The following is a 27,342-nucleotide window of genomic DNA, read 5'->3' on the forward strand; positions in this document are numbered from 1 at the left end:
GTATGTAAGTCGCTTCTGACTACGAGATGCAAGACTAGACAAACTATGAAAAAAAGTGTGACTTCATAGTCCGGAAAATATGGTAATTTGAAGTACAGTTCAAACATTCAGCACCCCTCGCCTGAATCTGGTTTATGTCAAAATTTTGGGCTTAATTGTGCTTGTTTATTTCGGAAAGACTGGAAAGGGAGAAAAAAGGGTGTGTGTGTGTGCATGTGTGTGTGTTGACCTTCATCAGTGAGCGACTCCATGGATTCTGTGACCTGGTTGGTTCTGTTGAGTGAGTCTGTGGACTGAGAAAGGTAGCGCAGGCCTTTGATGGGTATGTCATCAAATGGGCTGAAAGGGGAAATGATCAAAGGTTAGAAAAAACAAAACAAAAAGTAGATCTGCGTCATCATTCTGCCTAAATGTGAACATTTCCTTCAGACGACGGACAGCGGCTCACCCTGCGATGTTGCTAATCGAGAGGCTCTTTGACAGATTGTTTCCAGGGAACGTCATGATGCTGGTGTGTCTCCGTGATCCTGGCATCATCAGGGGAAGATTGTCTTCGGGGCTCAAGATGGCTGACCTGGGACGGTCCCTCGTCCCACCAGCTGGAGGACAAACCGTCACAATCACAGTCAGACCCCGAAAAAACTGAAACAGAGTCTAACACGTCTAATCCTTTACCTGAAGCGGTTTTATAAAATCGGGCTAAAACTCATCGTTCACATCTTACTGCATCTTTGATCAGCGACGCTTTGTTTTTATAACGCGCATGCAGAAAGCACACTTCCTACTGCTGCAACGTTGCAGCGCACAGCTGTTAGAAAAAGAGGCAACCAACACACACACACAAAAATCTCAACTTTCTCGGTTAAGAGGTTCAAGAAGCGTGGGCGGTGACTCAGCCAATGCTGTTTACAAAGGAAGTAAACACACTCCTGTAAAATATCACTTTGCCGTCTAATGAGTCAACATAGTCCATCTTTAAACAAACTGCCTTGTTTAAAAGCTGACAGGTCAAGCATGTTCTTATTCTTAAGCAGCAATTCAGCACAAAAAATATTCAGTCGTAACAAATTAATTAGAATACTCGTGAAACGTCCATTTATTTCAGTAATTTTGTGCCTAAGTGAAACACTTGATATTCAATTCGTCTGATTTTAAAACATCCCAAAGGGAAATTAAACGTCGTCGTAACTTGTGTCATCCGAGAATCTACAGAGAGTCGCTGTGGATGGTGATGCTGCGGGCAGGAAGGATCTCTGGTAGCGGTCAGTCTTGCAGCGATTCTGAGGAAGCCTCTGACTAAAGACTTTTATTTGCGGTGTGGGACAGAGATGGTTTGAACTCCCTTCTCTCTCTGCATCCATGAAGCCTCCCTTTTCAACTGCTCAGGGATTTAGGGTCAAAGTTCAGGTATTATGTGAGCTTCTTAGATGCTAATCAGCTGATCTCAGTTGGGAAAACAATACTTGGCTGCCATGGTTACGCATCATAATTGTCTGAAAGTTAAATCAGACCAACAAAAATAAATCCATTTCCATACAGAAATGTAGACCTAATGAAGAATGCGTTTGAAATGTTATTTTCAAAAGGTACTTTCAATCTGTTGAATGAGCCTCTTTTGAAGTTTATTCTAATATATTGCGTAAAACTGTATATCATCAAGTTTGTCTCAGATTTAGCAATTTTGCAAAGAACTGACACAAATTTCAGCCAAGATGAGCAAAGGAGACATAAACATGTCTGAAAAAGACATCAGGTGGTGGTCCTACTGGTATTGACTTGTTGTATCAGAACAAACAATAAACTTTTCTGACTTTCTTTTTCTGCACGAGAATATTTTAAAAGCAATTATTTTCCTTCTACTTCACGAATCTGCACTACTTTGTACTGACAGAAACCCCCCACACCCAAAAAAAAAAACAGAGAAGTTTTAGGTTGTAATGTGACAAAATGTTGACGACTAATTCAGACTTTTGGTGTCATAAAATATGGACAGAATATTATGAGCTGAAGCTCAGAAGCCTCAGCTGATCTGCAGGTCACCGTGGCTCATCTCTGCGTTTTCAACCTCAATGCAACACAACAAAGTCCAACAGCAAACCTTTGTCTCACTTAAAAGAAAGCCAAATTCACCTATTTGGAAATATTTCAAGTCATAAAAAGACATGATAATAATAATCAATAAAAACAAAACAAAAAAACATTAAATTATAACATGGTTGTTTTCTAACAGTGGGTGCATAATTGTTGAATTAATAATGCACAGAAGAAATATCGGATTAGATTTTGTTTTACATTTTTGCACAAATACTTTGATATTTACTATTATTTACCAGGTGGGAGTTTTATATCCATGGTGCCCATTCATAATGCTGATGCATAAGAAAACATACATTCAATATAGCAAAAATGAATGCGAAAGAAAAATCTGAAGAAAAAATTTCCCAGAAATGTGTGCAAAGCTCATATCCTGCTTTTGTGGAAGTCTATCAGAAGCATCCGAAGCGCAGTGCAGACAAAACAGCTAAACGAAAGTGCTAAAGCTCACTTCTGCTATTACGTTATTTCCCTTTATTGGAAACGTATAGGATTCTCCGCCAACTTTGCACTGTGCAAAAAAAAAAAAAAAAAAAAAAAAAAAAAAAAAACCCATAACTGACGGCGATGATTATTCATTCAAGTCCAGTTTAGTTTGACACTCACCTTTGTTCCTCATTGTGACGCCAGGAACAGAGCATGGTGCGCTGGAATCTGGCACTGTAAACTGCTGTTTGGGCAACTAAACAGAGAAACGGGGGATAAAAGCATGGAAACGAAAGGGAAAAAGAAGAAAAAAAATCGATTTTGGCTGCAGGACAACACAATGCTACAGGGTCAGTGGAGGAGAACCGGCAGGGGAAAAAAAAGTTTTACCTTCATCTTCACGTTGGCACAAACAGGCATGCTGTCCCTGCAGCCCTTGTGGACGGATGCATTACAGTCTGGAAAGAAAAGCAACATAGTGAGCTTGGTGATTGTGTGTGTGTGCATGTGTGTGTAGGGAAGAGGGGGCGGGGGGGAAATGGGAGCAAGAAATTCTGACTGGTGTTCACAGTCAGCCAGGAAACTCCACCAGCCCGCTAATGAAAGCCAGACTGGAGCGGTGTGTGTGATGCAACTGAGGGGCAATACTGCTCTTGGAAAAAGAAAGAAAAAAAAAAGGATGGGCTTTGACGCACACACATGTATACTGCACTGCATGGGAAAATCTCAATTATGTAAACATTCCCATATCCATCATTTAGTCACAAAAGTCATAATTCATGGCTGCTAAAATAAGCCCTGCCAGCGTAACCTGAACCAGTTCAGTCACTTTTGCCTGTGTTCTTGGGGAACTCGTGCGAGGTTCTGATTGGTTCGCCAGTCCTGCTAATTTTCACACCGAAGCATTTCCACTGAAGACTTCATCAGAGGTGTTGCGCAACTTAACCCCACACCCCCGCCGGAGCATCGTCATCCTCGCGGGGCGCATGCAACGTTTCCGCTCTGAGGATTACATCAGTAAACAAATGCTCTCACTGAGGGTGAGAAGATAATAAAGACGTGAATGTAAAAGAAAGGCAACGACGCCATCAGTGGCTGGTTCCGATTGTTCCTTTTCTAACTTACAACATTATTGGGTGTTTTTTTTGTTTTGTTTTGTTTTTTCATGTGGACGTCTAAGCAGATCCAGAAAACAGGAGACAAAGAAACACTGTATTTGTCTGCTGGATGGAAACCAGCCAGACATCTGCGAGTATAAACCTCCTGAAAAAAATCTGCCTCACAAGGCTCTGCAGCAGACTGCATGCAAAACAAAAAGGGCTGTTTCTTGTCAGCTGAGTATCTGAGGCAGAATGTGACCATTCAGAAGATGGCTGTAATCCATCGCAGAGCTCGTTTCTCCTTTTGAGCTTTTTTGCTTTCCCTCCCCCCTCCCCTCTTGTGCAATAAGCTACATCCTCTTCTGGTTCTCCAGTGAAAAGCAAAATTAAAAATGGCTTTGTTTTCTGTGCCGACACCCTGATGGGGCCGATTATGAAGTAGTCCTCCAGGAGACGAGTGTGCAGCTACAGCAGCGATTTGGCAAAGCACAACAATGAGATGCAAGAAGGATGCTAAGAATGGCCACCGTAAGACAAACGGAGCAACATGTTACTCACGCTGATAGCTTTGCCCAGTGATACAAACACAGATAGCAATAGCGTCGTTATATCAGTCGTTTGGCGTTGTGGGCAGGATTTAATGACGAGGACCGGCTCACTGTTCGGCTGGTTTTTTCTACTGCACATTTAATGATGGTACATTGCAGATAGCTAAGTAGGGGGCAACAGCAACTAACTAGTTGCTGATTTCATTTAAAAAATCAGTTATGATAAACTGAGCTGCACTGATCATATGTTGCCATCAAGAGTTTGTGTATCTACAGTCAATGAACAAGGGAATTCTCACCCCTCTTTTCTGTCCACACCTGCTTTAAATCTGAAATATTTGAGCGTTTTCAGGCATTAAATGCCTGAAAAAGTGTAAGTGACATCTTGATGGATGTGCATCAAGATGTCACTTACACTCAAGTTTGACTTTGACTAGACCACTCCAACTTTTTCCACTTTGAACTGAAGCACTATATGTCCATAACTTTTGTCTGATTTTTGAAACAAAATTCAGTTGCGGACTGGGAATAGTGGGACTTCTTAGTGTTGAAACAGTTAATTCAGAAAATAGAATCTGATTCCTGAATAGATCAAAGATTTCCAGCAATAAACAGCACAAGACTGACATCACAAAAAAAACAAAAAAAAAAAAACAAAAAAACATCACGTCATTAAATCAGCAAAACAGACAGAAAAGGTACTTACATGTACAACAGAATGCCTCTTTGCCATTAAAAGCTTTATTGCACTGGGAGCACTGGAGGAACTGGTTTGAGCTGACAGGCGTGAAAATGTGTCCGTTCACGGCCTTCTTGTCCTTCTCCTTGCTTTCTTTGTCTTTGTCCCTTTTGTCTCTGTCTTTTTCCTGAGGGAGGAAAGTTGCTGGAGTTATTAACGTGACTCATCTCTGACTTCGCTTCCACAATTAACTGGGAACACTTTCACCGGCAAATTGGAAATTTGAGGGAAGAATGAGACTCCGAGTGAAGCCTGGGTTGCTCTCGGAGAGGACTCGCGCGCCAGACGCTGACAAAATGTTTCACTGGTTGGTCGGTGGCTTATGTTAAATTTCAATCTAAACCCCACGGAGCAACATGATTGCTCTGATGTGCTTCCCAGCAGGGGGGGAGGCAGGCAGAGGGAGGATGGATATTAAGTGATGCAATTTTTATGTAGTCAACAAAGTGTCTTATTAAAGAACTTTTAAAATAACTCTTTTTTTTGTAAATTGTTTCTATACGTCAGTGTTTAATATCTAGGAAATGTAAATACACAACTATGACTATTGTTATAGACAATTTTTATTTTTTATTTTGGTCATCATTTAGGGTTAGATAAATAATAGAAAAGTCATATTTATATATCGTTGCAAAAGAGCTCGCACGTTTTCACCTTTTGTCATGGTATAACCGCTAAAAGTGGCTAAAAATTTTAAAGAGGAAGGAAAATCAATTCCAATAAACATCTGTATAGTCCAGTGGTCCATTCAGAGCTGCAAGTCCAATGGGCTGTGTCGTCTGCAGTGGGTCTGTCGCAATAAGCAATAAATCAATTAATCGCATGACGAATTAAAATGAGCTCACACATTTCCATTTGCGTGATTTATCGGGTTTTTTTTCTTCTCTTATCTCTTTCTACCAAAAACTGAATGAAAAACGTCTCGAGTCTGGTGACTTGATCTTAACGAGCTCTTATTTTGAAGGACAATTTTATCTGCATGTGTCGTTTCTGTTGTTTTGCTTATTTATTTGGAATATTTAAAATTTCTTCTTATATGCCAATTAGAAATGAAAGTGTATTGATCATTGAGAAAGCCATCACCATCATTTTACTTGAAAATGGTCTCAAAAACAACGATATCATGGTTTATCGCAATAACTTCTGGGACAATTCATCGTCCAGCAAAAGTTTGTTATGGTGGCAGGCCGAGAGATGATCACAAAATGGTACCAAAACAAAACAAAACAAAAAAAATAACAAAAAGTGAAAGAGTGAACAAGGAGGAGACGGATCCATTGGATTTGAGGAGCTTTGATGTAGCCTCCCAGACATCTCTGACCTTCTCCACAACAGGGTTGCCTCTTTCTGCTGCTCCCCTCCGCTGATGGACAAGCTCATCCTCAAGCAGCCCCATTCACACACACACGCGCACACACACCGAAACTGAATCACAATCCCATAAAGTGATGCAGAAAAGAACAGAGCCTTCATTCTTTTGGATTTGCATCACAGAGTCTCCACCCAAACCCAGAGGAAATGGGGAAAATGGAGTTTTCCAGCTCGTTTTTAATGGGCCAGCCCTGAGGCCTCTTTCTCGGTTTGCGAGGACCACAGAGCTCCGACGTAGCCGGGCTAATTTTCGCTCGGTTTTTAAAGATGCCAGAGAGGCTAAATGAGCCACGGCGTGTTTCGGAGCCGTTGCAACACAACTGTCTTCAAGTCTCACTTTCTGCAACAACAACTGTCAGATCGGAACTAAAACGCTCTCTCAGATTTCCATGACTTCCAAAAACGGTAGCTTTCAAGCATTTGGAAACCCCTTTTTGATGAGAAAATTCACACAAAAAAATCTATTTGCTGAAGCAGAGAAATCTAATAAAAAAAGAGAGGGAATGCGAGAAGTTTTTTGGCTACAAGAAACCTCCTCAGGATACATAACAGCCTGTGACGTCTACAGCACAGATTGAAAACAAAGAGACATTCTAGTGTAAGAAAGTCTAACAGACTATGACTTCACTGGAAAATAAAGACGAAAAGACAAGCCGCCACAGAACAGAACTCTTTAAACATGATCTTCTGACAACCACTAAGCTTTCTCTCTCTCTCTTTTTTTTTCTTTTACTGCGATGTGACTGGAAAAGCAGAGCGGTCCTCTCAGCCTACCTCCAGGCAACCTTTCCTTCTCAGCGAGAAGCCGCGGCTCCCCGAGAACCTCCCGTACAACATCCCTGGTCTGCGGCCCGAGGGGCACAGTCTACAGCCGGCAGAGCCGAGGCTCCATCAGGAACTTGGGCAAAGAGGAAGTGACTGCCGCGCAGCAGGAGGTGCTATTTCTGCAAAACGAGCCGTCAGTGCGGAGCGGACGCTGTTGCAGACTGCAGCGACTACATCCTCTTCCACCGACGTTCTCACTTTCGGTGTTCGTGCAGAAGAGCAGAGCCGAGAGAGGCTCTAAGGGTTTTAAACCTGGTAAAGACTGACCGCAACTCAACGGGGTTTGGCAGAATCGTCACAATAATCGTCACAACAGCACCGAGTTGAAACGAAATTAAAGTACAATTTTGGTTTGTGGATGATTTGTTTTCATCCCAACCACAGGCTGAGGCGGCACCTTTTGGGGTCCTGTCACTTTAACAGCAAAATGCAATTGAGAGGTTGGAAAACATTACAGCAAGTTTTTGTCTTCCTGTTTTACTTCCTGTTCACCCGTCGGCGTCTCGGTACATGGGGGAGCGGGCGGCTTTACAGAAACACGGAGGCAGAGATTGCTAAAAACTCTCTGGTTTTCCTGTTGTGAAAAAAATAAAACCAATCTGATCGGAGTTCATCAGAACGCCACATCCGAACCCGCGGGTGACGTCAGCGCCGCCGAGATACGGGTAATAGGAATTGTGTGGGTTAGAATTATTTATAATTGAATCATTTTCAAATTTGAGCATTGTAAGAGGCAGGAAAGCCCACTTCCTGTTGAGGATATGAACGCTTTGCTGATAATTCTCATTCTGTGTAACAAGGACACACCATGAGGTCATCCATGGTTTGTCATCCCTCCTATGTGATTCAATGAGAGCCATGTGAGAAATGATGACAGAAGCAGGACAAATGCATCAAAACATATTTGATCCCCCCTCCCCCCCAACAAAAAAAATAAGATTACTGATTAGAAAATATTAAAACGTGTCAATAAATATCATTTGATTTCCTCAAAAACATTCCACAGTTTGAGAAACATTCCCAAAATCTTAATTTTTTTTCTGTGATGTTTACAATTTCCAGATTTAATGAATTATTTTCCGTTTTCTAAATAGACCAAAACAAAGTACTGCATATTTGTGAAGAGGAAGCGAATGGTTATCAACTTTGTTTTTTGTTATTTTGGTTTGTTACAAACAAAAATCTGAAAAGTGTGTCAAGAAAATGTATTCAATCCTCCGGGGTCAAAGAATTTTTATACATATTTTTTACATCTGTGGAGACAGAAGTTGACAAGTTGTGTCCTACTTTGTGTCTTTCCATCACATAAAATCCCAATAAAATACAGTTCAGTTTATGACTGTGGTGTGACTAAAATGCTACTCATCATGCCTTGGAAAGTTATTTCTCCCCAAGGCAAAAGAAAGGTAACCCAGAGCTCATCTCCATTCAGAGACTTGTATATTCGGGACCACAAAATGAATAGTGAACTCCAAAAGCAGCGCCTGCTGGGGAAGTGTGAACAGGAGGAAGTTACAAGCCCTGAAGCGCGACACGTAACCACCAGCTGTTCAGAAGAGGAAGCAGATCCCTGGGTGAATGTGGACGCACCGCAGCGGAGCCTGAAAAGCAACCTGCTGCTCCCTCGCTCTCTGCTTAAAAGGGATGTTTATGTGAAGAGGTGGCTACGGTCTACCCAAACACACACACTAAAAATAGGTCATCCACACGCGGCGAGGCAGTCATTTCGCTTACCCGCGTCTTTTTGTACATCTTGTTCTTGAGGTAGCTGAAGGTCCGGCTGACTTTGGTCGTGTTCCTGCCCTCCATGTCGCTCCGCAAAGGCCCCGGCTCTTCCTCCGATATACTGAAATGCAGGCCAGCGTTACTTTGCAGCCTGCGCAACATGCCGGCTCACACATTCACTCAAGACGCGTCTTTACAACGCCATAAAGGTCCAGCCGGCCGCTTCTCCTCGACTCCTCTTTACGGGAACCATAAAGGCCGTCGTGGGTGTAGACGAAAAATTAAAAAATAAAACCAAAAGAAGGATTTGTTCATAATGTGTGTGAACTAACCTGTAAGCTACCGACCCGGAGGGGTGGGAAAACAACCTCAAGCCTGGAAGGAGAAAAGGCAGCAAGTGAGGAGCAGAACTTTTTTATTCATTATTTGAAATTATTATATTTTTTTTGTCATGTCGGGTGGTAAAAAGGTGAGCAGGACAGAGCAGGATTGACCTTTTGTTGAGTATACTGGCTCACTAGTAAAACATTTTATATTCACTGGAGCTGAAGGTTGTCAGGTCAAGTCCTGGCTGCGAGGATTTGGCCGGGACACGGACCGAGCTACTTCTAATGCTTGAAAGTGAGCTGCTTAGCCCTGAGGAACCCCCTGCAGAGCGAGGGCAACGCGCTAATGGAGAGGCCGAGGCCGAGAGCTGCAGGCAGTCTGCCTTTCAGTTCAGCGACACTCGGTCCCAAAGGGCCGTCGGCTCCAAAAAGTCTCCGGCTGCTTGAGAGGAGCGGCTTCAAAAATGCATTTGAAACACTTTAAATATTGAAGATTCATTGTTGACGGTTCAGATCGTCACACAGGGTTCCAGCCGTCTGCAGTTTTACTAAATTTGTCGCCGCTGTTGAAAACTTGCAGTCTGGAAAAATGTCCACTTTTTATTGCAGTGGTGTAATTTCACAAACTTTTCATTTGACATTTATTCAATGTTGTAAAAAAAAAAACATGTTAAGAATTAACATCTGAAAAGCTGTTATTTTGCATTAACCACGATTTGACGATTCAGAAAAATAAATCTGCTTAATAAAACAACGTATGTCATGTATGTCAATATATATATGTCTGTATATGAAGAAATCCATGCAATTGCAAACGGCTTTAAGTCAATTATTCCAGTCATTTTTAAATGAGGAACATTCAGCTTCTCTCAAAAATAAACATTCTTCTCAGTTTTGTGAAGTGCGTGAAAACCCACAAAGGACAATGTAAGCAAAATGAAACAGAAAACAGCAACAGAAAGAGAGTAGAGGAGAGAGGTGAAGGTTTGGTCTGAAGAAGACAGGCCCACATGTATCCTCAGATAACCTGCAGCACCTCTGACGGTGCTTTTCCTCTTCTATCTCGTGATATTGCTCCAGTTTCTTTTTTTTTTGTTTTTCTCAGAAAAAAGACGACACCAAAGGCCAATTCACGGAAAGGTCATGCTGCCACTGTCTGCATGTGACAGAAGCAGCCGAGGTCCAATTCAACACGGCCAAACAGAATTTATCAGCATAATGAATTCAGCACACAGTTCACAAAGGAGCAGGTTTGCTTTTCTTCCTCCTCCCTTCAAGGATCGATCAGTAGATTTATATGAGTAGTAATTAGTATTCTCCTTTTGACTGATGGTTGGTGCTGCAGCTCAATCAGCTGCCATGTTGCCTTCAGCATTGTTTTAGAGGAGCCAATCCTACACTGGACAGGAAAATGATGAAAACCCAGAGGACTGAACTCAGGTTTATATTAAAATTGTTTTTTTTTGTTTGTTTGTTTTTTTCAGCCTCTCTTAATGCCAGACAGTTTTATGACTCCTTTAGAAAGGAGAAGCCTCCCTCACCCCACACCTGCACAGGTGGGAACAGCAGTTTTAATCATGGTTCATTACACTCGGGTGTAGCCAGCGTTTGAACAGAGAGGAGGAGGCGGGTTTCTAGAGCTCTACTGGGAACCGCGACTGCTGTGGGTTTAAAAAAAATCTAGTTTCTACTACAGCCACCTTTGCCGTCTGGTACTCACTCGAGTCATCCGCCTCCTCCTCTTCATCGTCACTTGACGAAGAGTCCCCGTAAATGAACTGAGTCTTAGATTTGGTGAGGATGGGGGACAGGTTGAAAGAGAAGGAAATGCGCCTCTTGCGTCTCAGGCGTCCCACCGCTGGGAGGCGCAGGGGCGGCAGCAACGAGGGAGGAACCACAACAAGCACTCGTCATTTGCTCAAAGCGTGTAACTGTGGTACCGCTAATAAGTCGGTGTATTCTTGGTGGTTCTTATTTCAGGAATACACCCAAGTGTTGGTAAACTAGATATGAAGTCAATTTTGGTTCGTTTCTAAGTAAAGTGTCTCGTCTCCTGGGTTTTTCTCCTACGCCTTTTTCACCTTACATCCACAAAATTTTATATATTTTTTGGGGGACTTGACAGCTGAAACTGAACCCTGACAACAAAATTTGGGTCATGCAGATATACCAAAACTATTTCTACTTGCTAAATGCCAGAAGCAAAATGTTTACACACATTCCCTCAGTATTTGGTAGCGTTGTCTTTGAACTGTATCTTTGCACTGGTTTGATGGCCACACCAAAACATTGACTTTGTCGTCTTTAAGCCACTTTGGCTTTACAGCTTAAGGTTGTTGTCCATTTGGAAGACCCATTTATGCCAAAGTTTTACTGCCTGGTTTATGTCTTTAGATGTTGCCACAGGTGTGCCTCTAATTAACGCAAATGTGTCAGCCAACATATCAGAAGTTTCCAACGTCATGACATCATCTTCTGGGCTTTCCCTCGTTGTTTCAGGGGATTTATTCTGAATGTAAACTTCTAATTTTGAAGACATTAATAAATACATCTGAGACATATTTTGCCCTTAATAGTGTGGCATTTAGCAAATGGAAATAATTTTGGTAAGTCTAAGTGACCTAAAACCAGAGACGTTTGGTCTGATTGAACTTTGTTCAGCTTGAAAAAAATGTGTATATCTGTATATGTAAATCCTGTGTTTCCACTGTATGCCAGTATTAAGTCAGCTTCACTCTAACATCTAAATAAAATGCAGGCCAACCAAACTGTGAAAAAAAGTCTGTCACATCCTAAATGCAACACAACATATCCACTGTGAAATATGGCGGCAGCAGCATGATGCTGTGGTCGAGACCTAAATTCAATTATAAATGCATGAAAGGACTTGAAATGTTCAGTTTATGGTCAATCTTCATCCACGATGGCTGAATTTAATATTAACTGGCAGAAATTCATGTCAGAGTTGATGAACACAAACAAATAGATACTTTTATTTGTAAAACATCTAAACTTGTATCATGTCTCCTGCCACTTCAGTTGTGTTCTACTTCGTGTTGATCTACTAAATAAAAGTTTGCAGTTTTAAACAGAGAAAATGTGGGCAAGTCTTAGGGTCCGTGATATAGGAAGTGATTTTCAAAACAAAATACTTAGTGATTTAAAGACACAGGGTGTCACACTGTCTTTAAATGATGAAAATACAAAGAAAAAAGAAATCAACCTATAGAAAGAAAAGAGGCTGAAAATTTAAAGAAAGGCCAAAGAAATCATAACTCAAGTGTGAACCCAACGTGAGGAGAAACACTCACCATCACTGTCTTTATGGCTGATGGTGACCATGGAAACAGACTTGGTGAGTGGAAGGGTCATGGAGGGACAGCTGTTCCTCAGCGGCCGATACCGCCGCAATTTCTGCGTCGTGAAATACAAAGTGTCCATCAGAACGGCGGCGCGACAATGTCAGAGAGGATGCAAACAGAGGCAGGTAAACTGGAAACAGGAACAATAAACTAAAAGGGGAAACTCGATGTTTGATTTGTGGTGGTTATGTTCATGATTTGCTTAAAAGTCACTAAGTGAGGAGGAATCAAACAACCAGAGGACAATGACGATGAGTAGTTCTCACTAATACCCAAAGTGACGTTTCCCCGCCTTGTTTAGAAAATCTTTATCTGTTCCGATGAATTTCATGAAGTTTGTATTACAAAAGTCTGAGTCAGGAGTGTCCAAACATTTTGTCGCATAAGTAAAAATCATCAGGTCAAAAGACAAAAGAAAAGGCTAAAAAGGAAGCAAAAAAAGTTACCTTTTCTAACCTACTCAATAATCAACTAAGTAGCAATAGTTTAAATGAGTAAAGTAGGATATAAATTAGTGTAGATCCAAAATGTCCACCAGCACAGCTCACTTAAACACACCGATAACTTCACAAGTTTGGTCACACATGTAAAAATAACACAATTAGGAGAAGAACACCCAATATAGAATAATTAATAAAGAAACTTAAATGGACTAAAAAAAATAAGTTAGTTTGGTGAAATAAATGAACTGCAACAAATCTTCTTTCAAATGGTTCAGAAAGTGTAATTAAAAATTCTAAATTTAATGTAAAATAAATAATAAAACGGCGTCACTCAGAGCACAGAGCATAGAATTAGGATGAATAGATCTCCCCTTAAGGGACATGTGTCATCAATACCCCATCTAGAATTGTTTTCAACATTGCGACTGATCCAGATATAAAGATCGGATCGCTGCATCTCTAGAACATAATGACGCATTTTGTTGTCAGTTTTGAGTAATAAAAAAATCTGATTTAGGTCACTTTTACTGAGAAGTATGTAGCAGAGTTTGATAAATTCATTAAAAGCATCAAAGCCTGTTGGATAGAAGTGCTTTGTGCAGTAGCCAAAACTTTGTATTAACACTTTCTTTCAATAAAAAGTTGAACTGGGAGTTGTGGGCCACACAGAATCAGTCCAGGTGCTGCAGTTTGGACACCATTATGCAAGTCATGTGTGTATGCATGTGTGTGTGTTTCTGCACCAACCTGTTCCTGCAGCCTGCTGTCCTCCTCCCGCTCCTCCTGCTCTTCCGTCAGAGACACCAGGGAGCCCCTGTCGTCGCTGTTGTGCCGGGGCATCCTGGAGCGCTCCAGGTCGCGGGGCTCCTGGATGGTGGAGCCCCTTAGCTCTTCCTGGATCCCACTGAGCCCTTCTAAGCTGTAGCTGCACAGAAATACACGAAACCCGACATGTAAACACACTCCTCCAGGTCTCACCGAACTATTCATCAGGTCTTTCTGGAGATGTACAATTCCTGCAGCACACTGAAATGAATGCATGCACCTGTTGTCTCACACACACACACACACACACACACACACACACACACACACATATACACAAAGCTGGGTTCTGCACAGTGTTTAGTCAGCTGAGTTATCGCCGGCCTCTGGGGCAGATTTACAGGCGAAGCAGCTGCAAATGACTTCCAACATTGGCATCGGCACGGAGGGCTCCGCAGCTGTGATTTACAACCCCAATTACATCGATCTATGACTGCGAATGAGAGGCCCTGAAAAAAAAATCCAATGCAATGATTATGGGGAGGAAAACTACAGCTACATTTCAGAATGAGCTATGCTAGCAAGCTGCGGCTCAGTCTGCTTCAGTAAATCTCTCTCTCTCTCCCCTTTTCCTCCAGCCTCTCTGGTGGCAGTGTGGGCTCCACGGTATCCAGCAAATCACCTGACCCGACACTTTCAAGCATCACTAACCGAGGGCTGGACTGAAAGAATCATCATCGGCAACCGGCCCCGGTAATCCTCGGGGTCAGGGAGGCGGACGGCTACATCTGTCACGTTAAAACCTCCGTCCTGACTCAGGATACTCACCCCTACAGACCCAGAAGTTCCTTCATCCTGAACAACACCTGCAGACTCTGCTGTGGCAGTAGGAACTGACAAAGCTGAAGTTGCACACAAAGGAAAACACGCCCATAACAACGGCTCATGCAAATCAAGTCGGTTGTAAAAGCGCATCATTTAAAAGCGGTCGTGTGTTCCGAGCCGACTCAGAGTAACGGATGAGATGTTAGAAGTTTTTTTTTTTTGGGTGTTGGAAGGTTGGAGGGGACAACGAGGAAGTGGGAAGTGGAAAAACAAAAACAATTTTAAAAATGGCACGTGGAGTTTACAGCATAATCAGACAAGAGGAGACTATTTCTGATTGGCTGGACTGAATGTTAAAGTCGCATGTTGTAAGCGCCGTCTTTGAGGAGGCATGCAAAAAGACATATACACACACATTAGGGTTGAAACGATTAATCAGATTAATTGCGAATAACCGATTATTGAAATAATCGTCAACTGAGTAATTGATTAGTAGTTATCTGGAGTGTTCAGACTTTTAAAAAAAAGCTAATTAGCTGAAAAAACACCACGCTCAAAGCAGTAAATAAGACACATTTATATAAAAAAAATATATATGCATTTGGAATTTAAGACTTAAAAAAAAGCCTTCGTATGTAAACATGTTCTACCCAGAACTCCTGAAGCAGGATAGTTTTAACTTCATCTGGCTAGAATTCTGTTAGAAAAACATCTATTAAGCACCTTTTATCCCCACTGTTAGGTCAAGCCGAACAGGCTGAACTTTTCACATGTTGATGTTAGAAGCATTATTTTTAGCTGCAGATGCTTCCTTTGCTACAAATGATCAAGCGTTCACTACCGGAATGCGATCTTATTGCATTTTGGGCAATAAAATGTTTATTTTCTTACTTTAAGAAGGAATTTCTATGTTTATTAGCATCATTTAATGTATTTCTAGTATTGTTTTAGTGGTTATATGAAAAATTAGCAAAATATGATAATTTTTGATGATTCATTTGATCATTCTATTGGTTAATCAAATAATAGAATAATCAATTACTAAAATAGTTCTCAGTGTTTATTTGAAGAAATAATCTATTGCAACTAATGAGTTATTGTTTCTGCTGGACAACAAAGTAACTGCTCCATCTAGCCTGCTTATGAGAACACCTTTGGTCAATTATCACTCCAGATTGGGCACTGCCACCGGTTCCCTGGTGCAAATCAAGAAAGATTTGCCATGGATGCTTTCTGCACTTGTGTTTATAGTGACAGAATGCAAAAGAAAAATCAAACTAACTCTGACAATAAAGCCACAATAAGCTGGGCACCAGGAGCAACACTGCAGCCCCGACTGCTCAGCGAGACAGATGTGGCCATATGGTTGCCGCAGCGACCTACTACAATGTGACACATGTCTTAATTAGAACCTGGCAGATGGCATTACTAATGTGTGTCCATATCTGGATTTATCACACTCTGCAAGAGGGAAAACTGAGTGGCCAAATTTGAGAAAGATTAATGCCAAAAAAAAAAATGTAGGGCCAGAACTAAATTATTTTAGGAATCATTCTGACCATCAATTAATCATATAAAAACAATGGCACATTGTACAGATTTTAAGTCTTACTTACACAATAAGAGATCAACTTAAAAAGATGAAAACAAGTAATTCAATTCCTTTTTTAAATAGGAAAACAATCAATTTATTGCCCAAAATGCAACAACACAGGATTCTTTTAGCAAATCTGAACCAGGTGAAGCTGAAACTTTACTAATTGAGGAGTTTTGGCTAAAACCTATTTGCAGACAACTGTGTTTTTATCTTAAATGCAAAATGTATGTGTATATATATTTGTACAGTTTTGGTTTAATTACGGCTCTGAATATATTGATTTTTTTCAGCAAATTAACTTTGTTGAGTCTGTATACAGCAGCTAAAGACTAATCAGTGACGACTGATTCAAAAATCAATAATCGATTTATCGTGATTAATCCAACTAATCGTTTCAGCCAGAGTCCGACAAAACCTTCAGTTCAGATAATTTTTATTTAAATGTTTTACTTTGAAAAACTGTAAAAAGGTGGTTCAGTCAAAATGTATCCAGCACTGGCGTTTGACTGCGCCAACAGATTAGAAACGACTCCACTCTGGTTTGTGCGATCAATAATAATGACGGAAGAAGCTGGTTCCTTCATCGTTGCTTCCTCTTACCCTGTACTGGGTAAAAGTGCAGGTAGAAGTTATTTTACAGTTTGAACAACTTCCATTCAGGGTTTTACTGCTGTGGCACAGAGTCTTCTCCTCCAGGACTGCACTCAAAACCTTTCTGACGCCTTCAGTCTCCAAGAAATCCCTACAGGATCTTAAAAAACACAGCTCCGTTCTCGATCTGTAGCCAAGCAGCTGAGCCTCCAGAGTTACACTTCACTTCTTTTTTTAAAGAAAAGAGACGAGGTTCAGCCACAGTTTTTTTTTTTTTTTCCTATGGTGCTTTATGCACATTCCAGCAGGGGTGAAAAAGACAGCAACATTCTTCAGCACAGTCGCCTGCAGGGATGCAGCATAAAACGGCAGCAGCAGCAGCAGCAAGCAGATGTTAGAAAAGCAGGAGCTTCACATAGTCCACAAGACGACAACAAATCAATCCAGACAACACGTCAGATACCTTCTCCTGTGAAAGGCCGGCTTCCCCTCACCAGGGCTACGGATGGAGCTGGGGGTGATGAAACAGAGACAAGAAGTGGTGCGTGATGGGAGAGATGAATTGTGATATGAGAGGACAGCATGGAAGAGATGAGCATGATGAGAGTTTGAGTGTTTTGGAGCAGAAGTGGTGTTGGTGCTTAGTGAAAAAAAAAAGGGAAAAAAAGTAATGATCCTAAATGGAAAGTTGTTTGGAAAGAATTGCTTCGCAAGAGTGAAGCTGGGACGTTATCCATTTGGAGTTGCTCTGGGGAAGCGTTTCTGGGCTCATTTAATCTGCGCTGAGGTCCAGTCCCAATTTTAACTGAATCCTTTTTAAGGATTTGACACACAAAATGAGAAAATGCATAAGAATGACAGGGATGCACAGACCCCTGCAGGCTTCAGCAAGCCAAATTAAAGACTTTTTAAGACATTTTAAAGTCACCTTGAGTGAAATTTAAGACCAAAAAACTAGAAATATAGAGGGTGGTTGGTGGTTGCTGTTTTACAATCAAGCATAGCAAAAACTGTGAAATTTCTGGGAGTTTGGTTGTGGGTGTTGGCTGCAGCTTTGTGTTTTTCAGACTACATGTGGCTCTCTACAGCCTTAACCCCCATAGTGCCAAACATAGAAGTTTTTTTTTCTTTTGCAGAAAATGCATTTGGTCTCGTGTGGGTTGAACTCCACACACAAGAAGTGACGAAACAGAAATAGCATGAAGTGGCGACAACTGCCAGCTCTCCTCCAGCCAAGCAGCCGATGGCATTTGTGCATGCGAAATTCTGGATTGTAGTGCAGATGTGAAAATGCGAGTTAGCAGAAAGTTTGTCGCTGTCGCCGCCATCGCGTTCCCTGTGTTGGGTTTCACCTCAAGTGGCAATAACTTTCTCCTTTCACTGTCGTCCGCCTCTCCCCTTGCATCGAGCTAATCGCTCATGACAGACAGACGCAAAAAAGCTAGCTAGCAAGGTAGCCAAGGCAGCGGTAGCCTGAACTGCGTTGAGGCTCAGAAACCATTTAAGATGTCTGATAGTGACTCAAACCTTTGCCTCACAGAAAAGTTACATATATGAGCATATATGAGATTAAATAGTCCCTTCATGCTAAAATTTAAGACGTGTGATTTCCGAATCTCAGACAAACTTAGATTTTTTTATGCAACTAAAATAAAAGCTTTAAAACTTTTTAAGGCCTTTATTTTAGATGCATGAATTAAAAAAAAAAAAATTATGAGGACGTAGGAGATTAAATAATCCCTTCGTACTGAAATTTAAGACGTGATGAATGCATTTAAGGCCAACTTAAATGTTTAAAATGAATTTAAGACATTTTAAGGTCTTCATTTTAGATACATGAGTTAAACAAACTACATTAAAGAGAATATATCAGATTAAATAGTACCTTCATACTAAAAGTAAGGTCTGTGATTAACGCATTTAAGAATTTAAGACATTTTAAGGCCTTCATTTTAGATACAGGAAATTAAGACCTTTTAAGGATGCACAGACACCCTGAAAAATCAAGAAATAAAAGATTTGCCAGTTCCCCCCCACCCCCATTAATCCATCAGAGTAAATGGTTAATCACATCAAAGTCACATAACAGCATCAAAGGAGTGCATGCTGTGGGTTGAGTGGTTTACGTCATATGTTGGTTGTTTTATTTTAATGCTTTGCATGGGGAAATGCATAGGGGAGGGAAAAAAAGTCTAATTATTCAGAAAATCAAGGGGGAAAAATTGGACAATTCCGACTAATTGGTGCATTTCCACTTTTACCATTCCCACATCTGTTTGATACACAAGAGGCCTCAGCCAGGAAACAGTTGAATTAGCGTGAAAACAGATGTGAAAGCCTGAAAGACGTCCATGCCAAGAGCAGCGACTCTCTGAAATCTGTCCTGAACGCCAACTCCTGCCGTGAGGAGGAAACTCGCTGCATAAAGCCTATAAATAGCTACCAGCACGGCCCCCTGCCGTAGCACAAACACCTTTAATCTAGAATTAATGAGCTTCAGAGATGTTTTTTGGTGGATTTCTGTTCTTTATGTCAAACTAATGTGCTGCCGGTGAGAGCTTCATATTCATCTAAGTGACACTCTAATACTGCCTTGCAGGAAAAGACCTCTTATTTTTTTAATGTATTAATCCACCTGTATCCTCGTATGCCTGATACATTTTTGTAAAAATTAAGCCTTTTTCCCCCCTGTTCCACTTCTAGTGAATTTTAATCTATTTTAATTTTTTTTAAAAATCCAATTAAGTGGGATCAGAGAACTTGATGTTAGCTGTTTAAGCAATCATGTAAAAACAGACGGTAAAGAGGAGGGAAATCTAAAGCCAAAAAGTTTCTTCACAGTTTATGTGTAAGTTTTCACTGCAGTCTTAAGTCAGTTAAAACGCTGTGTAAATGAGACACAAAAACATCTGAATGGACTCTAAAGAAAAGCAGCCAAAGTTCAAAGAACAACTTAAAAAGCTCTAAATTTTAATATATAGATATCTAAAAGCCTGGGATGGTTTTCTTGCCCAAAATTATAATTCATACACAAGTGCGCTGCTGATCCCGTCCCTGCTGAGAGTTCATCACCAGCACCATTAATTATCATTTCCTGTCACCCTCAGTCTGCCTGTGAGGAAAGCGCCACTCGCTGCTCTGCCTTCAGCTTATTTGTTCAGACACGCAGACAGTCGGACAGTGTGACGGTGTAGATGCTTATCGACACAATGCTGTCTCAGTGTCAACCTTTTTACCAGTACTTCATGACGGTTCCAAGAAACTCTTTGCAATAAATAATTCTAGTTAGATTCAACCAAACAGGAGCAGCAGGATGTACAAATTTGGTCCGATATACAAACTTAACAGAATTTGTAAATTTAGACGTGGACGTTTGGTTTTTTTATGATCTGGGTGTTTCGTGTTCGTCGGCCTTCACGGCGAAGAAAGATTTTCGCTTTTTCTCATTAGCAACTTGGCACCAAATATCAAATCTTGGTGACCTTCCTCTCATCTTTTTCTGCTTTCACTAATGCTTTGCAATGAAAAAAGAAATAAAATCCTGTATGCTTTATAAATGGTTATAAAGCATAAATAACACTTCAGTATGATGACACAAACCTTTTTTTTAAATGGAAGAAATCACCTGGTGAGGTTTTGTTTATATTTTTCATTAGGGAGCATCTTCTGTTAGCTGGAAGTTGTTGAAACCAGAAGTTTAAATACAACAACTGAAAAGAAAATACTTTTTTTTTTCTCACGGTCTAAATTTCAATCAGACCAAAATTTCTCTTGTTTTAGCTTAGTTAGAATTACTAAAATTATTGCTATTTGCTAAATAAAGTTTTAGGTAACAATTTATTTGCTTAACTTCTGATTTTGAAGACATGAATACATTGATCTCTGACACATTCACTCAGTATTGTTGCAAATAGAAATAACTGGTAATCCTAACCGACCTAAAACTAGAGAAGTCTGGTCTGATTTAACTTCAGACAGTGAGAGAATACAAATGTGTTAACTTTTATTCGGTGTATGTAAACACCGGATTTCAGCTGTATGCATGTGTCTCTCTGTGTAAACTGCTTCCCGATGAATGGCAATGAAGGCATTATTAAACTAAAAATGTGCAAAGGAGATGACATGAGCAAACTGTAATAATGACAACCTTTGATTCTGGAGACATCAGGTCTAGTGACACCTGCTGACTGAAACTCAGTAACACCAACAGGTTGGTAAAATGATTAGGAATGCACCAATAAATTGGCAAGGCACTGGAATTGTCTAATTTTTGTTGAATTTCCCTGAACTGTGATCAGGAATTTCAATACTAAACATTTCTTCAATCTTCTTTGATTGACAAATGTCAGATTAGGTACTTTTTTAATTTTCTGATACGCGTCACAATTTATGTAACAAAATCAGAACGCGTCAAAATCCCAATCAGAATGACAGACCTCTTTGAAAACAGGAAACCGGAATAATCGGTGAGTCTATAATCAAAATGAGTTGCTTCCAGCTCTCACCTCCTCTGGTTCATCTCCGATTCTCCTCCGTTGTTCTTCCCTGGACCCCAGCTGTGGCGGCGAAGCGGCGACAGAGAGCGCTTGCTGTTCCTGAAGAGACCGGAACGCCGCGGCACCTCACTCACTCGGTCTTTTGCTTCTTCTTCAGCGTCCCCTCCTCCTCCTCCTCCAGCAGCAGCAGCAGCAGAACTGTCCTGGCCTTCAGCGTTGGTAGCCTCAGACTGGATGCCCTCCTCTGGGCTCCAGCTGCCGCTCAGGCCCTGGCTGCCCTCCGGACTGGAGCTGGACGGGCCGACGCTGGCGGTGTCGTCTGTGGAGGAGCAAGAGACGGAGACCTCGCTGGTGCTGTCTCCTCCAGTCACTGGCTCGTCGTTCTGCAGACATCCAAAAAGGGAAAGACAGCTGTTAGCGTCAAACATCCTTGCCTCTTTCACACCAAACCCGTTTAGTCCACTTTAATCAAACTCTAGTTGGTTTGTCAAGAAAGTCCAGTTCGTTGGGGAGGTGTGAAAGCCCAATCGAATTCTGATGCAAACCAAAAAAAGAAAACTGATCCGTCTAAAAACCTCGGTCTCAGTTTGGGTTGAAGTGAATTCTGGTGCGTTTCGAATGCGTATGTGAAACACCGAGCGGACCGGAGACCGCTCCGAAAGCAGGAAGCCAACTACAGCGCAGGGCATTCTGGGTAAATATTATCAAGACATAAGCGCAAGTCCAGAGCTTGAGAAATGACTTGTGGTCTTTTACCAAAGACAAGAAAAGAAATCCTACTACTACTCAAATCTAATCCATTGTTGTTTACATTTTGTGAAGAAGGAAGTGGCGCTCACTGTCTTCTGAGATTTTAGTGTTGTTTCAGTCAGTGGTTGTTGGTGCAGCACCACCACAATCATTAGTTCGTTTTACACAGTGAAGTGTGAATGTGAACCGCGCCAAATGAAAAATGGAGCAAAAGTTGTGATTTTGAACCGAGTAAGGTGTGAAAACACACTTTAAAAAAATCACCAACATAAGAAAATGCACCTGAAAGTGAGTAGTTTGCTTATTAACGATCGTGGAAATTTAATTTTAAGCAACAATGAAACTGAAAAGTGTGGTGCGATAAAGTATTCAGCTCCATTTTTCTCTGAGTGCAAACAACGGCCTTCAGGAGTTGCCTGACGATTGCTAATGACTGAATAGAGACCATCTGCAACAGTTTGGCTCAAGAGGCCATTCTGCTTTGAGTTTATCTATATAGGAAATTGACGAGTTTGAGAATCTCTGCTCTAAAACACCAAGGAAGTACTTCCAAACACCTAAATTTGTGTTCCTTCAAATTCTTGAAAAGCACAGAAGCCTTCTTTCAGCCAGCTGATCAGCAATACACAGCAAAGTAACCTGCAGCCACTCCAGATAACTCCAGGCATCTCATTAAAAGCACTTTAAACTGTTTGCAAGCATGGATGGGAAACGTTTCCAGTTGTGAAACAGCTGATTTACCTCGATACTGCTAACAGGGCTCTGGGTAACCGAGATAGCCAAGGTGAGCTGCAACACACCCTAGCATGAGAACTGCTAAGCCTGTGTGTGGGTGCTTTATTTATCCTCATGGCTGACACCTTCTGCTGAGAGCTAACAACGTGTTGATTGTAAAATCTCTACAGAGGACACCCGTTCTGCACGCATTTGTCTTTCAGTACCTTACTTGACAATTTTCCTTTTGAGTTACGAAGATGGTGACGAACTCTTCAAAACAGAAGAAAGCTGTCGGTGCAAAACAGACAAAAACAAAACAAAACAAAACAAAAAAACTTTTTCTTTCTGGGTCAAGAGCAGCAACACATCAATGAAAGAATATTTAAAACCAACACACACACACAAAAAAAACAAAACACAGATTATCATGCAGGAAACAATAAAATGAAGCAAAATGGAATAATAAAACATATGCGCATCAAATCACTGCTAATTACCTGGGCTATCGCATTATATATACATCAGCACTTCTTCACTGAAGCATGTTATGAATTTAGAGAAGGCTGGAGGAGCAATTTAACCCACAGGAATGGCGCGTAATGAGGACCAAATGGCAAGGCTTAAGCGTAACGAGCAACAGCCACTTTATAGCAACACTGACATTATAACAAACACCATTAGATGATGGGGGGGAATAAAAAAAGAAAAAAAAAGAAAGCTTTCACAGATGTTGCTCAGACACACACACACACACGCTGTCAAAGTCGCAAGACTGCTGCAGCCAGGAAAGAAACCGTGTTGTGTACACTCCCTAATGAAGACACTGCAGAAAGTTTTGAGCTGCGATCGGGTGGGAACGTACTTCTGCGCCGACACTCACAGGTTCTTTTGGAGCTAATTCGTAGGTGTGAGCTTTAACTGGGTCTATTGTGCTGCCAGCTGCGGTGTTAGCGCCAACATAGAGCCGCTTCTGTTGGGAGGGCCGGGAAAAGAAAGATCCGCTTTATGCTGCAGACGCAACTTCCTCTGGGAAACGAGGGAACGTCTGGGTTTGTTGCACGCGGGGCGGCGCAGCGAGCGCTCCGGCTTTCGGAGTCAGGGAGGGAAAGGAGGAGGAGGATTCGGAGAGGATTAAGCATTTTTTACATTTCAGGCTTTCCTGGTTTTCTCATGCCCTCACGCACAACAATTAATGTTACGCTTTCTTTCCACAAGGGCACATGATGCACGCTGCGCTAACGTGTTAATGAGATCCATGCCATGGCCTTTAGAGTTATGAAACAGTCCTCTTTTTTTTTTTTATCCCTTTTCTAGTGCAGCTCGCTAAAGAAAAGCCATTTTCTCTTCAGAGGGAAGCAAAGGCGCTAATCCTCCTCTTTCAGAACTTAGCTTCTGCGGCCTTTGTTTGAAATCAAAGCTGGCGAGCCTTGCACCGCATTTCGCCCATCACTCACTGCCTGCCGTGTCCCGACCCCTCGGCATCGCAAGCCAAACACTGGCAGGCCACTGATAAACGCCACGCGGACTTCATCATTCCATCACAACAAGCTTGACGTGACAGAAAGATTGCGACGCCGAGAGAGTGAGAGAAAGATGCTCGGTTGATGTCTCGGGTCTGAGCCTTGGGGCGCTGATGAATAAGACTGAGCGCAGACGGAGAGAAACAGAGTTTGTGTTGTACATTTGAAGATATTCCCTATAGGCGCAGCTGCAGAGGCAAACAAAAATATATTCCTGCCGTTCGACACGAGCGAACCTGATGTTTGGAGCGCAGCCAGCAAAGCGAAAAGCCTCTGCTGCCAACTCAAACTGGATTCCCTCTCATTCTGAAACGTACAGGGCATGGGAGAAGTTCTCTTTTTTTTTTTTCCATGTCTTGTCAAAACCACTAACTAAAGTATTTTATTTGGATTTGATGTGATACTCCAATACAAGGTGGCTCATAAAGTGGAAGGAAAATAACTTTCTATATTTTCATTTCTGATGTCACACCGATATCGCAGCTTTCAGAATCGCGGACAACGATATTAATCTGATGCGATATCAGCATGCATAACTTTTACAAATTTTGTCGTGTGGAATGCAGGAAAGGCCTGATCGAGTCATTTTACTCAGAGAGCAACAGAAAGTAAGAGAACAACTGACCCATTAACCAGTTGGTCTGCTTACTGCATACAAGCACTGTTGGATAGAAATCCTGGGGCGGACTAAATGCTGGAGCGGAGTGCTTATATCAGACATTTTAGATGCAAATTGATACCTGTTTTCTGGCTGATATCAGACCAATATTCGATATCAATTTCAATATTGGATCAGAACTAAACCTGTCACAATAAGCAATAAATCAATAAATCACATGATAAATTAGACAAACTTAATCATTACCATTTGCATGATTTGTCTTTTTTTTTCTTTCTAAAACTAGTAGCGATGGTTACCAGACCAAAGCACCAGACAAAATCCATTTAAAAAACTCCAATTTACCTGACTTCAGAAGTGAACGCATTATTGAATAATAAGGATGCACGATGTATCGAAATATCAGTATCTGCCATTTTTAGCATATTGGTGTCCGTCCAATGAGTAAAACTGGCCAATATCAACAATAGCTCCATTTCTACCTTGTTTCAGTCAGTGCATGTGTTTCTAGAAGGACGAGGAATTGGTCATGTGATGTTTGTTTGGTCGCGTGACAGTAACAGTGAGGTGTTTATGGCAACATTATTTTTCCAACATCAGTATTGACCCAAATTTTCAGATAGATGAAAACAGGGTCAAAGGCCTCAGAACTTTATTAGGGAACATGAGTGAAGAAACACCATGAGGACCATGGAAGCTTAAAGAAGGGATGGGTTTTAAAACAGAAAAATGTTCAATTCATTATCCAAAAACAGAGTATGGCACGGCACCAGATTAGTCTATTTAATAAAATCCTATTAAAACACATTGAAGTTTACGCTTTGCACGTTTAATGCAACACATCAGCACAATATTTCTTTCACATATTCCACTTACTGAACAAAAAAATGCTGTTTCCCATAACCCTGATGTAATTTTACAGACCTTTCTGAAGATACTGTCATATCCTGGCTCTGCATTCAGGAGGCTTTCGATGTCGCTGCCAGAGTCTCTGTGAGCGGACGAGGGACAGCTGGTGGAACTGCTGGTTCTGCGGGGTAAACTGGGGAACGCCGAAGACGTCGAGGATTCTGAAAAGCACAGCGATATCTAGTTTGAACACCTCATGGGATGGAAATAAAGACAGAAATGCTGTGTGGTGAATAGTTTCCTGAAGGGATCAAAAAAACAAAAACCACAGAAGCAACAAAAATGCAAATTTTGGCAATGGAGGAGGAAAATCTCCGACGAAACCAGAAAAGGATTTTCTCAGTCTTCAGCAGTTAAACTGAAATGCTCAATGCTGTCAAAACTGGTTTTTTTTTTTTTTTTTAGTTGTTGTTTCTACAGCGTAAGCAGTGAAGACACTTCTAGCAAGCTGAGGTGGTGAGAAAAGCCTTTGGGATCGATGGCTAACCGTCCTAAATGAAGCCGTCTGTGCTGCACTGCTAACAACCTTCGCTTGTGCTCCTTAAAAGCTCTGAGGTCAAAAACTAAAAGAAAAAACCAAGTCAGGGAAAATGACAACACTCTGAAAAACAGAGCAACAGCAGAACACTTGTTGAACTTCCTGTAGTGCTTTTTATAAACGTTGTAGGTTAGAAAAACCCATGCAATTTAGAAATGTTCATGTTGACAGTTACTACTTCAATTAAATTCATCACATTAAACAGTTTCAAATCCCCCACAAATTTCAAACCCGGCGCTTAATAACTACATTCAGCTCCACTCATTAAGCTACAGTGGCCTTAAACCAACATGGCTTTTTAACAGTAGCCCACAGTAAGCCTTTTTTTTTTAAAGGTTTACACCCACCATTACTCCTAACCCCTTATTGAACCACAAATAAGCATGTCTAGAAGTCAGCACACAATTCACAACTCCTCCAGCACCAAGGTCCTGCAGTGGTGGACGGGGAGTGTGTTTGCACGGTTTTCTGTACATGTAGGGACTTGTACTGATAGTGTCCCAGGCCAAACTGGAAGAGGAAGCTTGATACACCAGCAGGCTTTCTTTAGCCAGCAGCCAGGAACAGCTGGATGAGGTCATCCACCCAGTTTGTTGTTTTTGCGATATTCCAGATGCCTATTTGGAGCTAAAGATGTGGAAGTTTGTCTCTTGGGAACATTTTGCATTCAATGGACTCATGGCACAAGAGGAAGTAGTTTCTTATTTTTATTTATTTATTTTAAAAAGTGTCTGTGTGCTCATCCTTCAGGATGTGGAAATAAGCTTAAAGCTACTAGGCATATATTTTTTTTTTTTTTTGCCTTTTTTATTGCCTTTGGAACAACATGTCATGTTTCACTATTTTTGATATTTTAGCAAGATGATCATCTTGACAGTCTACTTTATGTAAAACAGACTTCTCTTCACAGATCTCTGCGGTGACATCACAAAAGGTAACTTTTTCAAAGAAGAGAAACAACCAATCAGAGCTAGGAGGTGGGTCTTAGCACTGTCAATCTCCCTTGAATGCACCAGTTCATCTGGTCCACCTCCACCCTTTAACACTACAGCTTCT

At 41.3% G+C, this 27,342-nt stretch overlaps 1 protein-coding gene across 5 annotated transcripts in view; it reads right to left on the minus strand.

Annotated features, from left to right (window-relative positions):
* Positions 1-74: 74 nt before the first annotated feature.
* LOC106936881 (A-kinase anchor protein 13-like) overlaps positions 75-27,342 on the minus strand; it is a 102,283-nt gene continuing 75,015 nt past the window's right edge. For 3 of the 5 annotated variants that reach the window (XM_015018120.1, XM_015018121.1, XM_015018119.1), the window contains exons 11-23: positions 25,764-25,909; positions 21,243-21,616; positions 17,201-17,248; positions 13,707-13,884; positions 12,466-12,568; positions 10,875-11,012; positions 9,161-9,203; positions 8,838-8,949; positions 4,875-5,034; positions 2,911-2,978; positions 2,701-2,776; positions 449-599; positions 75-339 (exon numbers count right to left, since the gene is read on the minus strand). In XM_015018120.1, coding sequence (XP_014873606.1) covers positions 138-339; positions 449-599; positions 2,701-2,776; positions 2,911-2,978; positions 4,875-5,034; positions 8,838-8,949; positions 9,161-9,203; positions 10,875-11,012; positions 12,466-12,568; positions 13,707-13,884; positions 17,201-17,248; positions 21,243-21,616; positions 25,764-25,909 — 1,799 coding nt within the window. In that variant the 3' untranslated portion in view covers positions 75-137. The remainder of the gene's footprint in view (positions 340-448; positions 600-2,700; positions 2,777-2,910; positions 2,979-4,874; positions 5,035-8,837; positions 8,950-9,160; positions 9,204-10,874; positions 11,013-12,465; positions 12,569-13,706; positions 13,885-17,200; positions 17,249-21,242; positions 21,617-25,763; positions 25,910-27,342) is intronic. The other 2 variants (XM_015018122.1, XM_015018123.1) reach the window with 2 other exon arrangements.

This window comes from Poecilia latipinna, unplaced genomic scaffold (genome assembly GCF_001443285.1).
Source record: "Poecilia latipinna isolate Pla-1442-1.1 unplaced genomic scaffold, P_latipinna-1.0 Scaffold2234, whole genome shotgun sequence".
NCBI lineage: Eukaryota > Metazoa > Chordata > Actinopteri > Cyprinodontiformes > Poeciliidae > Poecilia > Poecilia latipinna.